This window comes from Macrotis lagotis, chromosome 1 (assembly GCF_037893015.1).
Source record: "Macrotis lagotis isolate mMagLag1 chromosome 1, bilby.v1.9.chrom.fasta, whole genome shotgun sequence".
Taxonomy (NCBI): Eukaryota; Metazoa; Chordata; class Mammalia; order Peramelemorphia; family Peramelidae; genus Macrotis; species Macrotis lagotis.
The window spans coordinates 854,986,795-855,001,863 of NC_133658.1; the positions used below are offsets into that span (position 1 = coordinate 854,986,795).

Genomic DNA, 15,069 nt, shown 5'->3' on the forward strand with positions numbered 1-15,069 from the left:
CTCAGACACTTAATAATTACCTAGTTGTGTGGCCTTGGGCAAGCCACTTAACCCCATTTGCCTTGCAAAAACCTAAAAAAAAAAATTCATGAATCAACTTTTGAATTAATGGTTTACTTTCCATTGATTTCATAAGTATATTCTTCACTGAAACCCAACATTAAAATAATCACATTTAAGCTTTTGAAAAATTGATTTTTTTTCAAAAAAAAGCTAGAATATACATATAGTGCATGAGTATAATATAGCCTCTAAAACTGAAATCTGATTGAGGAATATTATTATGAAACAAAGTATAGTTTTGTGGGAAGAAGAAAAATTTAAATACAGTCCACTGATTATATCAATTAAATCACTGTGAAGAAGGCATTCTCATTTATTTTTAGTTAATTGTGTTTTTCATTTCCACAAGGATGGAGATTTCCTCTCATCAGTCTCACCTGTTGCAACAACTTAATGAGCAGCGCAGGCAAGATGTATTTTGTGACTGCAGTATTCTTGTTGAAGGGAAGATCTTCAAAGCACATAGAAATGTGCTATTTGCAAGTAGTGGCTACTTTAAAATGCTTCTTTCTCAGAACTCAAAGGAGACAAGTCAGCCAACCACTGCTACATTTCAAGCATTCTCACCTGACACTTTTACTGTTATTCTGGACTTTGTATATTCAGGCAAACTTTCTCTCACGGGTCAAAATGTCATAGAAGTGATGTCAGCTGCCAGTTTCCTTCAGATGACTGATGTCATTAGTGTATGTAAGACCTTTATTAAGTCCTCACTTGATATAAGTGAGAAAGAGAAGGATCGCTATTTCAGTTTCTCAGATAAAGATGCCAATTCCAATGGTGTAGCAGAACGTTCTTATAATGCTGGGTGGTGTGGAGAAAGCAGCCCTCCACAATCTCATCTAAATCCAGATCAAGGGACCTGTACCATGAGTGGGAAATCTTGGAGTAATTACAACTACTATCCAGCTTCCCAACGGAATACTCAGCAACCCCTAACCAAACATGAACAGAGACACGATTCTGTTAAAAAGTCCAGGCATTTGGGGTTACCACAGTCTACAGATGTTCCTCATTACAAGTCAAGCAAATTTGAAGAGCGACCTTCTGAGCCTCCTAATCACACACCTCCAACTGAAGAAAAGGTACAAAATGATGCTGCAATTGACTCCCTTCCGGTGGGACATAAGTATGGAAAAGGATCTGATGTTACACCCAGAAGCCTACCAGCTTCTCAAGAACAAGAATCCCCTCGAGCTACATCCAAATCACCTAAAACTGAAGAACCCTATTCCAATATGCCTTTAATTTTAGGTGTCATGGGTAGCTGGAATGAAGGTAAGAAGTGATTACTTTTAAAACCTATAACCATGATTTTCTAATAACACTGTACTTTACAATTAATTAACAAGTTCAAGAAATCACAAATAAAGGAACATAGCTAGCTATTGGATACATTTATTGAGAGTCAGGAAATGAAAAAGACAAGAGGCAGCGAAAAATATACTTCTATTACTACATTAGGGAGATTGCTATTAAATATTCTACTCTATTTTATAAACATTCAATCTTGTAATACTGGTATGAGTGTTTTATTCTTTTCAAATAATTGTTATCATCCAAAAAGACCTGAATTTAAAATTTTGATAAAGGAGAAGGAAAATAAAATGATCATATAAATTGACATACATTCTTACAGGTTCAATAACTAAGAAATTATATTAGCTCTAAGTTCATCAAGTTATAAAAATATGGGGAACTAAGTAAAATCTGTGCATACCTCCTCCCGTACCCTTTCTATTCCAGTGTGCTAATATACTTTTTCATGTGATTACTATAGTTTACTATCAGATCCCTCACTGATAAGTGGATGAAATGGAGGTGGTAAGACATTTTCCACATTGAAATCATAAACCCTAGTCACATCAAGAATTTTATTATTATGCTCCTCTTAAGGAGTTTATTACTGTACTAATAAAGCACTAGAGATACAAAAAAAAAGGGATTTTTAAAAAAAAGGTAGTTCTAAATTTCAAGGAGCTCCCAGTCTATTAAGGGAAACTATGCAAATAAGTTTATTTAGACAAGCTATATAGGATGAATAAGAGAGAATCCATAGAAGGGAAGGCAGCAACATTAAAGGAAATCAGGAGGAAGTCAAGGAACAGATGAAATAGAGAATTCCAGGCCATAGGGAGGCAGTGAAAATCCTTGGAGATAGAAGATGAAGTATCTTGTGCAAGGAAGCCAGTATATCCGGGTTATAGAGAATGGATGAGAGGAAGATAGAAGAAAACAAGAAAATAGGAAGGGGGCAGCTTATAAAAGGGCTCTGAAAGACAAAGAACTTTTGGCTTTGCTCCTAGAAGTTGTAATAGGGCTGTTTAGGCATTGTTTAGAAACTTAAAAATCATTGTTCTTTTACCAGAGAGCAAAAAGTCATCTTCTCTAACTTTTCCACCTCCAATTTGGGCAGTATTTGAATTGTGACTTGAGGAGTTTGTTACTTTTCTGTTTAAAAAGGCTATTAAACTGATGCATTGTTTGTCTTTGTGACAAGTTCTCTCTCTTATTAACATTTTTTAATCTTTAAGCATATAATGGATAGGGTGCTAGACTCAGAGTCAGGAAGACTTAGATTCAAACTCTTATCTGTGATGCTTAGTAGTTGTATAACCTTGGGCAAATCAGTTAACTCTGAGCTTCAGTTTCCTCCTTAGTAAAATAATTATCTATATAGTACCTAATTCTTAGAGTTTGTATTCAAGATAATGCACATTATCTTTGCATTGTATTGTATTATAACTTTAAAGTTGCAATATGTCAGTTATTTTGTAATACAGTGGACAATAACTGAAATTGCATATTTTCCTATAAATAGCAAATATTAGCTCTACTTTTAATGAACTTAGAATACCAAAATAGAACTAATTATATACCTTTTTTTAGATATACTATATATTTAATATATAAAGCCTACTGAAAAAAGTTAAATTTATTTAATAGTAGTCATCTGCCTATTCTTGATCCATCTAGTTTCAAAATGCAATAGTTTTCAAAAGTATAATAAATTGGGGGAATGTGATGAACAAATACAGCCATACTCATTTAAGTATTGAAAACATAGCCTTAATAAAACTTCCCTTAAGTTAAAAAAAAAAGTCCTTGCAAATCTTTTGGATTTCTATATGTTACTAGAATCATTATGTATACTCAGTATTTATGTAATGAGATTGTTTTGTAACAGATGAACTGCCTAGAATGAGATTCAAATGCCCGTTCTGCACACATGTGGTGAAACGAAAAGCAGATCTAAAGCGCCACCTTCGTTGCCATACAGGAGAACGACCTTATCCTTGTGAGGCCTGTGGGAAAAGATTCAGCAGGCTAGATCATCTAAGTAGCCATTTTCGAACAGTACGTATTTGAAAAACTATTAATTTTTTTTTTTAATAATTTATGTTAGTGGATATTAGGACAGTATAACTTAATATAGGGCAACTATTTCGTAAACAATCCCTAAAGAGCCAATGCTATTACAAGGCAGCCAGGATTTTGCCCAAAATATAACCAACCATGAAGGCATGCTTCCCCAAATTTAAGGCTGCTAACCTCTAGGGTCATAGCATAAAGCCATGAAATCCGTCTCCTGGTGCTTACTTTCTTTTTAAAAAAGTTTTATTGATGTTTTTGTTTTACATTCAAACATTTACAGATTACTTCCATTTCGATTAGGTAAAACTATTAGTACTGTGACCTCATCTGAAAGTTCATGTAACATTTCATATCTTTAGCATCTCTCCATTTATTTTTTAAAATATTAATAGAGGGGGCAGCTAGATGGTACAGTAGACAGCGCTCTGAAGTTAGGAGGGTCCAAGTTCAAATCCAGCCTCAGACACTTAATATTTGCTTAGGCAAGTCATTTAATCCTACTGACTTTCAAAAGGCAAAAAAAAGCCCCCAATAAAATATTAACAGAAATCTATTCTTTTCCTCCCACCTTCTACTCCATTAGAAAAAAAACAAATTTCTTGTAACAGACATGGTTACAAAAAAAAAATAAATCCCCTCCCAATAGCTACATACAAAGGTATATAGATATAGGTCTCCTTATATACCTGAAATTCATCATCTCTATGTAACAGATACCATACTTAATCATTGTGTCCTCTTGAATCAATTTAATTTATCATAGTTCTCACAGCTTTCAAAGTTATTGTATAAATTTTTCTCCTGGTTCTATTAATTCCATTTATCAGTTTATAAAAGCCCTCAAAACAGGTCATTTTCAAAAACTTGAAGTTAAGAATATAAATATTTCTTAGGGTTATGCTTAATTTACTCACCATCAGATGTTCATATACGTTTTTCCATGTTTTTATGAAATCCTGTATTTCCTCATTTCTTACAGCACAACAATATTTTGTCACATTCATATACCATAACTTATTCAGCCATTCCTCAACTGTTGGACATTCTCTTACTTTCCAGTCTTATACTATCACACAATGACTGGCCTGAGGACCAATGAAACACAGAACACTTACAATCATCCTGCTAAATTCTGGGAGGGTTAGGACTGAGTTTATCTACCTCCTGTCTTTCCTTGAACTACCTTTATTCCTAGATTTCTTCCTCTCACATTGCTTTCATTTTCAGATGTTCACTAAAGCTTAGCTTAAACATGAAAATGTTTTGATACATTCTTCAGGATTAATAGATTTAATAGATTTTTAATTTCATACCCATCAACACTAAGGCTAGGAGAAGTTGGTGTAATACTTTCTCCCACTGCCATTTTCAGATCTTTTCTTTGTCAGTATCCCTCTGCAAATATCAATCCATCCTGTGTAGATACTTGTTGCTTTTTTTTTTTTTGTGGACCTCCAGGTCAGGTTCCCTCTTTTGCCCCAAGTTCGATACCTAGTTCCATCATGTTCTCTAGGACTCTTTGAATCCTGGCCTCCTAGTTTCATGTCCCCAGCTCTTAACACTTTTGTTTCCAGTTTATCTCAACTACTCCAGAGTAGGGTCCTATGTACTACCCCCTTCATTTCAATTTGCCTCTAATACTGGAATTCTTATTTGGTTTGTTTTTGTTTTGTTTGGCAAATGGGGTTAAATGACTTGCCCAGGGTCCCACAACTAGTAAGTATCTGAGGCCAGATTGAACTTCGGTCTTTCTGATTCCAGGGCTAGTGTCAGTTAGCTTTCCCTGAATTTTTTTTTTTTTTTTTTTAGTTTTTTGCAAGGCAAATGGGGTTAAGTGGCTTGCCCAAGGCCACACAGCTAGGTAATTATTAAGCGTCTGAGACCGGATTTGAACCCAGGTACTCCTGACTCTAGGTGCTTTATCCACTGCGCCACCTAGCCGCCCCTCCCTGAAATTCTTAATTATAACTCTAATTTCCTTTGGACTTATCCTTAGGAATTATCAACTTAAAATTTCTCTATATACTTCAGATACTTTAAGGATCTGTGATTTTATTGACATGAATATTTGATATGTATATTTTATTGATATGTATATTTTCTCCATTTAAAAAAAAAGAATTTCTGAGGCCAAAAAAAATCATCAATTGGTACCCAAGCATCTAGTGACAGAGATAGTATTACTTTAGGTCAGTCAACCTGACTTCAATTCCTGACAAAATCCTGGAAGGTATTATTAAAGGGAAGTTTTATGACTATGTAGAATAGGAAGTGACTGTCATAGAGAGCCAGCATAGTTTCATCAAGAAGAAGTCTTGGCAAACTAATTTAATTTCCTTTCTTTGACAGAGGTACTGAATAACAGATGAGAGAAATAGCAATAACGGTTTGCCTAAATTTTACAAAGTATTTGATAAATTGTCCAGTTCTAATGTCCAGGTCTAAGACCTAATGACAGACTTAATTGCTAAATAACACAAATGATAGTATAAATTCATATGAAACATATGAAATTCTTATGTATTACTCTTCCACAAAACCCTGAGGCAGTGTGATACATTGTAAGATGGCATCATCCTTTGAATGTCTGTGCCCTGTCTCCAGTTAGCATCTCTAGATACTGGTCTAATAAATCAAAGAACCTAGTGGGTTTTTTAATTGTTTTTTGAATTTTTCAGTTTCCCCCCCAATCTCACTCCCCCCCCCCACAGAAGGCTGTCTGATAGTCTTTACAGTGTTTCCATGCTATACATTGATCAAAATTGAATGTGTTGAGAGAGAAATCATATCCTTAAGAAAAAAATAAAATATGAGACAATAAAATTACATAATAAGATACCTTTTTTCTTTGGTTTTTATATAAACTCTACAATTCTTTCTCTGGATACAGATGGTATTCTCCATCACAGATATCCTAAAATTGTCCCTCATTGTTGCACTGATGGAATGAGCAAGCCCATTAAGGTTGATCATCACCCCATGTTATTGTTAGAGTGTACAATGATTTTCTGGTTCTGCTCATCTCACTCAGCATCAATTCTTGCAAATCTTTCCAGGCTTTTCTGAATTCCCATTCCTTCTGGTTTCTAATAGAACAATGATGTTCCATATCATACATATACTATAATTTGTTGTTCAGCCATTCCCCAATTGATGGACATTCTCAATTTCCAATTCTTTGCCACCACAAACAGGGCTGCTATGAATATTTTTGTACAAGTCCTTTTTCATGATCTCTCCAGGGTACAGACCCAGTAGTGGTATTGCTGGATCAAAGGATATGCACATTTTTTTTTTTTTTTAGGATTTTGCAAGGCAAATGGGGTTAAGTGGCTTGCCCAAGCCACACAACTAGGTAATTATTAAGTGTCTGAGGCTGGATTTAAACTCAGGTACTCCTGACTCCAGGGTCGGTGCTCTATCTACTGTGCCACCTAGCCACCCCCAGATATGAACATTTTTATTGCCCTTTGGGCATAATTCCAAATTGTTATCCAGAAAAGTTGGATGAGTTCACAGCTCCACCAACAGTGTAATAGTGTCCCAGATTCCCCCTCTCAACATTGATCATTATCCTTTCTGGTCATATTGGTCAGTCTGAGAGGTGTGAGGTGGTACCTCAGAGATGCTTTTAATTTGCATTTCTCTAATCAGTAATGATTTAGAGCAATTTTTCATATGACTATGGATCACTTTGATTTTCTCATCTGTAGAACCTAGTGTTTTGAAGCAATGTCACTAGTAGAATTGAGTATCCACAATATGTAGTGATTTATTTCCAAACCTGATTCCATTTATGCTCTATACCTAAATTAATATATCCTGAAGAAAATTGCCATGACAAGCCCACTTCAAGTGTCCTACAGAAGAATCAAGTTACATGTTGACAGAGAATTAAATTCTAAGCAATTAAGCATTTTTGACAACCTTTTGGGTTTTTGATCAAAAAGATGATTTTTAAGTAAACAGAATTTATAATTAGATCTCTATTTTCAGGGTTTTACAACAAAAACTAAAATTTCTGCAAACTATTCAGTAAGCTGCCAACTGATGAGAAACAGAAAAGTTTTTTCATTTACTAAATGATGCAAAGTAAAAGCGTATAACACCACTATTGTTTCTATTAAATTGCTGTGTGTGCTATGTCTACTTTTCCTGTCAGTATTACTGTCATTGCTATATATTTTGATATTATTGTTCTGCCCTTCTAACTCAAGTTCTATACATGACATGTACATGAATTCTACATGTTAAGCAAAAGGTTTTTAATCCTTTGGTGACTATAGAAGCTAATTAGGGACTATAGAAACTATGATTCTCCTAAATCAGAATTAGAGAACAAATCTGACTTTCCTAATTAAGAAACTGGACATAAGACATATTGTAGTCTATTAGTAATATACAATTATACATATTTATGACACTTTTTAAGTTTTTAGGGGACTGGAATGATTAAGTGACTTGCCTAAGATCACATGGGTAATAAAATGATAGATAGGATTAGAGAAACCAGATCTTCTCATTTCTAGTCCAGTATTATAAGATATAATGCTGCTTTTAAGTAACAATAGCAGATAATCCTTTCATCATCGAAAATAACTTATTTTGGTAAATTTTAATTTGGGGAGAAATATTTTCTCTAAAATAACAGCAAAAGGGGCATCTAGGTGGCACAGTAGATAGAGTGCAAGCCCTGGAGTCAGGAGGACCTGAGTTCAAATCCAGTCTCAAACACTTAATATTTACTTGTTGTGAGACCTTGGGTAACTAACTTGACTCCATTGCCTTATAAAAATAAAAAATAAAATAGTAACAAAAGCTAAATTAAACAAGGTAGGGTTTGGATTCAAGTTGTGTTAGAGTGAGAATTTTAACTTTCCCAGGCTTATATTATTATAGTTGAAAGGAGCTTCAAAGACATCTAGTCCAATCCATACTTCTAGTGGATCACTCTACTATCTTCAATTTCTTCTAATTATTCCATTTGGTATTGCACTCTGGGACCAAGCAGGGGGGGAAACAAACCCCTCTTCTAGATCAATGGGTCTATCATATCCTTCCTAATTCCCACTAAATTAGATCAAAATAGTGTTTGATTAAAGAAATATCAAAGTTAGAAAGGTTAATTAAAGATTAAGATATTGAAGTTTTATATTATACTTCAAGATTTTATGAATATGGATACTCCTTTCACTGATAAAGACTGCAAACTCTCCATGCCAATTTGGTAGTTCCTTTTTCATGATTTACTATTACCAGGAAAATTCATCACCTAGTAGTCATCCTTGCTCTGGTAATTAATTAATTAAGAGTCCTCTCTAGGGGCAGCTAGGTGGCACAGTGAATAGAGTATCGGCCTTGGAGTCAGGGGTACCTGGGTTCAAATTCGACCTCAGACACTCAATAATTACCTAGCTGTGTGGCCTTGGGCAAGCCATTGCCTTGAAAAAAAATCTAAAAAAAAGAAAAAAGTCCTCTCTAATTGTATTCAGCTGATCTTTGTATGAGTCCATATAACTAGGCCCATACTTGGTCTTTTCATTTTAGTATGAAATATCAGAGTATGAAATATCATACCATGTTCTTTAATGCTATAAGACTTCAGAGGATTACTCTGCTAGTAGAATAATTTTATAGCTAACACATTTTTTTTAGCTTTTTTTAGGGCAATGGGGTTAAGTGACTTGCCCAAGGCCACACAGCTAGTTAATCATTGAGTGTCTGAGGTCAGATTTGAACTCAGGTACCCCTGACTCCTGGGCCAGTGCTCTATCCACTGCGCCACCTAGCTGCACCTAGCTAACACATTTTAGAAAAATTCTATTAGTGAAATATTCTGGAACTTAATGGATTAACTTAATAAAACAAATATGATTTTACTTTAAATGTTCCAAGCTTGACCGGAAATTGGATATCATCTTAAGTTTATAAATTCACATGCCTTTCTGTTTATAATGTGTCCTGCTTTTGTATCTATTTCATTATCCACATAGATTCATCAGGCATGCAAGTTAATTTGCCGAAAATGCAAGCGGCATGTGACTGATCTAACTGGACAAGTTGTACAGGAAGGAACAAGACGCTACCGACTGTGCAATGAGTGTCTTGCTGAAGCTGGCATAGACAGCATCCCCATTGATCTGGGAGCTGACCAACCACTTGCATCCCCTTCAGATGGACACAAGAAGTCAAAATGGCAACTAAATGAAGGACAAAAAAAATCTTATGTGGAGATTGTAGAGGATGGATCTGCTGATTTGGTCATACAACAGGTTGATGATAGTGAAGATGAGGAAGAAGAAGAAAAGGAAATAAAGCCCAACATTAGGTAGTTGTGAAACAACTGACCCAGCATGTCTTATTTTCTTATATTTCTCTCCCCTGACAAGAGTCTGGTTAACACATCTATCATATTGGCTTGTTAAAATGACCTGATCTAATTTGCATGCATTTATGGACAGACCATTAAGTTCACATTTTGAACTATGTTGCTCTGGGGTACCATATGTTGCTGCACTGGAAAAGAGGACCTAGCTTGAGTTGGCATGACGGATGAACAACTGATCTCTGAACTATAATAGAGTAATACTTTTTTATATATTAGAAGATCAACTTGAGAAATTTTTTTCAGTGATAAACATTTAAGATAAATTAACTATAGCCAAACAGGAAACTTTATAAGACTTTCCAGATGCTTTTAAAAAAAATAGATAAACTATTACATATTGCATATTCCTGGGGGAAAAAGGTAAGAGCACATTTTAGAGTCTTGCTGCCCACCTCAATGCACTAATAAAAAATCTTTTATGATAATTTCATATCTGGAACAACTGGTTTGTTATTTCAAAATGCATAAAATGGCTTAGGAGTTGAAACAGAAAATAAGAGTTTTAAGATAAATATTTGGGGCAGCTAGGTGGTGCAGTGGATGGAGCACTGGCCCTGGAGGCAGGAGGACCTGAGTGCAAATTCAGCCCCAGACACTTAATAATTGCCTAGCTGCATGACCTTGGGCAAGTCACTTAACCCCATTGCCTTAAAATAAATAAAAATTTTTAAAAAAAGATAAATATTTGAAGTTAGAAATTCATATGAAATACCAAAAGCTGTCAGAGGTATAAAACTTGCAAAGTACAACTGGAATTAGATTAAAATGTAAATGGGAAGTGAATAAAAAGTAAAAGCTTTCTATTTGAGTTTGATGCCACTGAGTTAAATTGGTGATTGGGGAAAAAAAAGTGAGAAATAGACAGTACTTGCTTATTGTAACTTTTCTAAAAGCAAGAAACTAATACTAAAATTTAGACTAGAATATGTGAAATCGTGCTTCAGTTTTTCTTATGGAAAATGTAACAGTTTATATTGTTCTTATTCTTTTCTGAAAGCACTAAGAATAAAGGCAAAAGTACACTAAAATGAATTAAAGATAAATACAGTAGTTACTAAGCTATTAAACTGTTGCTTAGTAAAACATATTTTGAATAGATTAAAATCATTAGCAACACCAATTGTTTATGTTTCTAAAACTTTGAAAAAGTTTATATTAAAAATGAGTTTAAAATATTCTTATTGCTATATTAGCATGCTTTAAAATTTTTTTTTAACTTAAGAAAGCAAATAAATTTCTATTCTGACAAAATTACAATATAATTCCAAATAAGAGCCAAAATTTCTAAGGAATTGCTATAGTTCTAAAGTTGAAAAACTAAATAATATTAAAAACTAAGCTACTCTGCATTATTAAAAAGTCAAAGCAAGCATTGTCATAATTAAGTTAGAAATTAATTTTTTGAGGTTAAAGGGCTGCATACTCTGTTAAAAATACAAAAACACCACATCATATAGCAAGGCAGCATCTCTTATTTATCATTTTCTATGCTTTTTAACCATTATCCTTCATATTAATTTGTGGACATAAAAGTATGAATGTATTTAAGTACCTATGTAAGACCATTGTCTTTGATGATATTCCTAGAACTTCGTCAGGATTGCCCTTACCTTAAGAGAATCAAAGCAGAAGAATCTAGCTTATGGTCTGGGATTCTTCAACTTAAATATATCTGAATCAAGATGCTTAAAATTGTTTTGTGCTCATTCTCCAATGAAATTGGGGGTAGCACTGAAAACTTTTCAGAAATAACAGATTTTAGTTAAGAATCTGTAGGAAAATGATTAATCTGAAGTTCACTCACATGAATGAGTATCTCAAAAATGTACTCTCAGATTTTAATTTGTTTATATTTACATATATGCACTCTCAAATTTATGTTTTGATTATTCTTTTTTGCAATTACCTTCTCTTTGCATGGGAATGTAAATACTGTCTCAGCATGAATGTTAATATTTCTTATCATGGTACCATACCAGGGCATGTAGAATAGTTGTATTTTTTCAAAAATGATGCTACTCCTTGACAATAAAAAGACATTAACCACGATATCATCCCCACACTATCAATATCCAGATACCTACTAAATGGGTCCAAATTATTGGATGTTTCTGTTTTGCCATTATAGTAAAATATAATTTTAAACTAAGACAAATAACAACCTTGAAAAATTCTGATTAAATTATAAAAGATAGCTATAATTAATATACAAAAGGATTCTATAATTAACATACAGAAGGATTCTAATAAGGGAACCTAAATTGTGATTCCTTACAATTCCATACTTTTCTTCATTGAAGCATTCTATACAGGGGATGCTTAATAAGTACTGATTTGCATTTGAGGGGACTGAAAGCTTTGATTATTATATATGAGAAAATGTTTTATGGGGCAGTAATTGCTTAAATAAGCCTTCTACTAAGGATTTCTAAATTTTTTAACACAGGAAACTGATTTAATTTGGAGTGAAGATTACAATATTAGACATTTTGTTCCAATCATCAACTTCTGAACTCTGTCACAACTGTCAATGGAAGAGTGTTAACTGATGAGCTTGGATCCTTGCAGAAACAATGTGGAACCATAGATACTCCATTTAAATGTAGTTCTGTCTGGAGGCAGCAAAATGAACTAAATAACTTTTTTGGATTCTCTTTGAGTTCTATCATCTTAAGGGTCTCCTACCCTACATCATTTGTTTATGTATGCAAATGAACATAAAACAAAGAGGATGATTTTTGGAATAGCAAGTAACATTTTTAATATTCTCAACTTTTCCTACAAATATGACTAAGCTCTTAAGTTTTCATTTAAGGTCAAAACTTGAATATAATATCTAGCAATGTTAGATTTGAACAATTAAGTCACAACCTGAATTTCCTTTTCTATAAAATGGAGGTAATGTAATACAGTGGTAAGAGGACAGGATTTAGTCAGAGCATCTCAATTTAAATATGTCGACATTGGGCAAGTCACTTCACCTCACTAGGCCTCAGTTTCCACACCTCTCAAATAAAAGGGATTGGACTACATAACCTCTAAGGCTCCTAGGCCCAGCTCTAAATCTATGATCTTGTGATCAAATGTGAGAATTATGGGAATAGCTTTAATATAAACCAACAGAGCTTAGTGATTGAGTTCCACAAGTATTTATTATCAGCTCTGTACAAGACACCAATAGTTACTACTTTCAAGGAGGTTATATTCTACTGACAACTTAAGAGTTATAGGATAGTTGTTTATTTAGAATTCAGTATACATTAAAAATATTTTTATAAGCCATGTGACCCGACAAATATCCCTTACATTTGTATTTTCAACTTTTTTAATTTTTAAAATTGACTATAAAACATTAAGGAACAGAATTTCAAAAAGGTTAATTAGTGTATTTTGTAACACCATGTCCAGAGCTTTCTTGACATTCAGCTGTACCTGAAACCTTATTAGCAAAAAATTATATATTACATTTTGTTAGCATTTACTAGTATTCATATTTAACCTTTATACTGCATTTTATATTTACAAAGTGCTGTAGTAATCATTATCTTTCATATACCTGTGAAACAGGGCAGTTAATTCACTTTAATGATAAGGACTCTTAGGCACAAGACATTTAAGTAACCTATAAATAGCCAGACAGTGTCAGAAGTGGAAACTAAAACCATCAGATTCTTGGAATTCTAGAGTATTATGTACTGCTTCGCTCATTCAACTGTAATATTTATCACTCTAGTTTTATAAGGTACCTTTTTACAAATAACATTCAGCTGTTTTAAAACATTGTATGGATATACCATATACAAAATAAAATTTTTCATATAAAGCAGACTACTTTTTTGTGGTGGGGGAGGGGTTTTCAAGGCAATGGGGTTAAGTGACTTGCTCAAGGCCATCCAGCTAGGTAAGTATTAAGGGTCTGAGGTCATATTTGAACTTTGGTTCTCCTGACTCCAGACTTTGTCACCTATCTGCCCTTAAAGCAGATTTCTTTTAACCACAAAGTTTTTAAATGACATGAAATTTACCTTATCACAAAAATGGCATTAAAAGTATATTAAGAGGGGCGGCTAGGTGGTGTAGTGGATAAAGCACCAGCCTTGGAGTCAGGAGTACCTGGGTTCAAATCCGGTCTCAGACACTCAATACTTACCTAGCTGTGTGGCCTTGGTCAAGCCACTTAACCCCATTTGCCTTGCAAAAACCTAAAAAAAAAAAGTATATTAAGACATTTTATATGTTGTTAAATGTAATTCCTATTCCACTTTTTTTTTTTGACGTTCAGTCAATCTTAATTGAACTTTTGTGCTAATGAGAAGAATGGACTGGACAAAGAAATGTATAAAAATTTTAGACATTTCAACATTCCCATCACCCACACTTTTAAATCAGATTCGTTTACAGGTCATCAAATAGTATATTTATCTGTCATCTCTGTTCTTTCTACTATCCATTCTCTTAAGAAAAATATTAAGCAAATTAACTTTTTGTTTTTTTGTTTTTTGTTTTTTTAATTTATTTTTTATTCTCATTTTGTACAAATGTTTTTCTTTACATTAATAAAATATACTTGTTTACAAGTAAACAAAATACCCCTCCCCCCACTGAATATAGATAGACTTGCTTGGGCAAAAAAGTAAAGGGGGGAGAAAAAAATTAAAATTTAAAAAAAAATAATAATAATAATTGTAGGTATGGCCAGGTGGTGCAATGGACGAAGCATCAGCCCTGGAGCCACGTGCACCCAAGTCCATATCCAGCCTCGTAAACCCAATAATCACCCAGCCATGTGACATGCAAGCCACCCGATCCCCACGGCCCTGCAAAAACCAAAAAGAAAGAAAAAAAAGACCCAAAATAAAATAGTAATAATAGTAGGGGTGGCTGGGTGGCAGACAGAGCATTGGCCCTTAAGCCAGGAGCACCTGGGTCTGAATCCAGCCCCAGACACCCAATGATCACCCTGCTATGTGGCCCTAGGCAGGCCACCCAGCCCCACTTGCCCTGCACCCTCCCCCAAATAATAACAAAAAATGTGTTTCAGTCTTTGTTCCAACACCATCAACTCTGTTGTGAGTGGATCACATTCTTTATAAGTCCATCACAAAAGTTACTTCCATATTTTTCCAATGTTGCCATTGCTGATCACAACTCCCTCCTTTCTTATTTCTCCACTACCATGTACTATATTTTCTCTCTCCTTTCACTCTGACTCTGCTGTAGGGTAGCTGAGTGGTGCAGCAGAC

General features: G+C 34.1%; 1 protein-coding gene across 6 annotated transcripts in view; it reads left to right on the forward strand.

The window, feature by feature from the left end:
* The window catches only part of ZBTB8A (zinc finger and BTB domain containing 8A), a 52,521-nt gene extending 38,254 nt beyond the window's left edge, over positions 1-14,267 (forward strand). For 5 of the 6 annotated variants that reach the window (XM_074217717.1, XM_074217718.1, XM_074217719.1 and 2 more), the window contains 4 exons: positions 413-1,341; positions 3,251-3,420; positions 9,432-9,766; positions 12,273-13,702. In XM_074217717.1, the coding sequence (XP_074073818.1) occupies positions 414-1,341; positions 3,251-3,420; positions 9,432-9,766; positions 12,273-12,285 (1,446 nt within the window). In that variant the 5' untranslated portion in view covers position 413 and the 3' untranslated portion in view covers positions 12,286-13,702. Of the gene's footprint in view, positions 1-412; positions 1,342-3,250; positions 3,421-9,431; positions 10,187-12,272 lie in introns of all 6 variants that reach the window. The other variant, XR_012474501.1, reaches the window with a different exon arrangement.
* Positions 14,268-15,069: the final 802 nt, after the last annotated feature.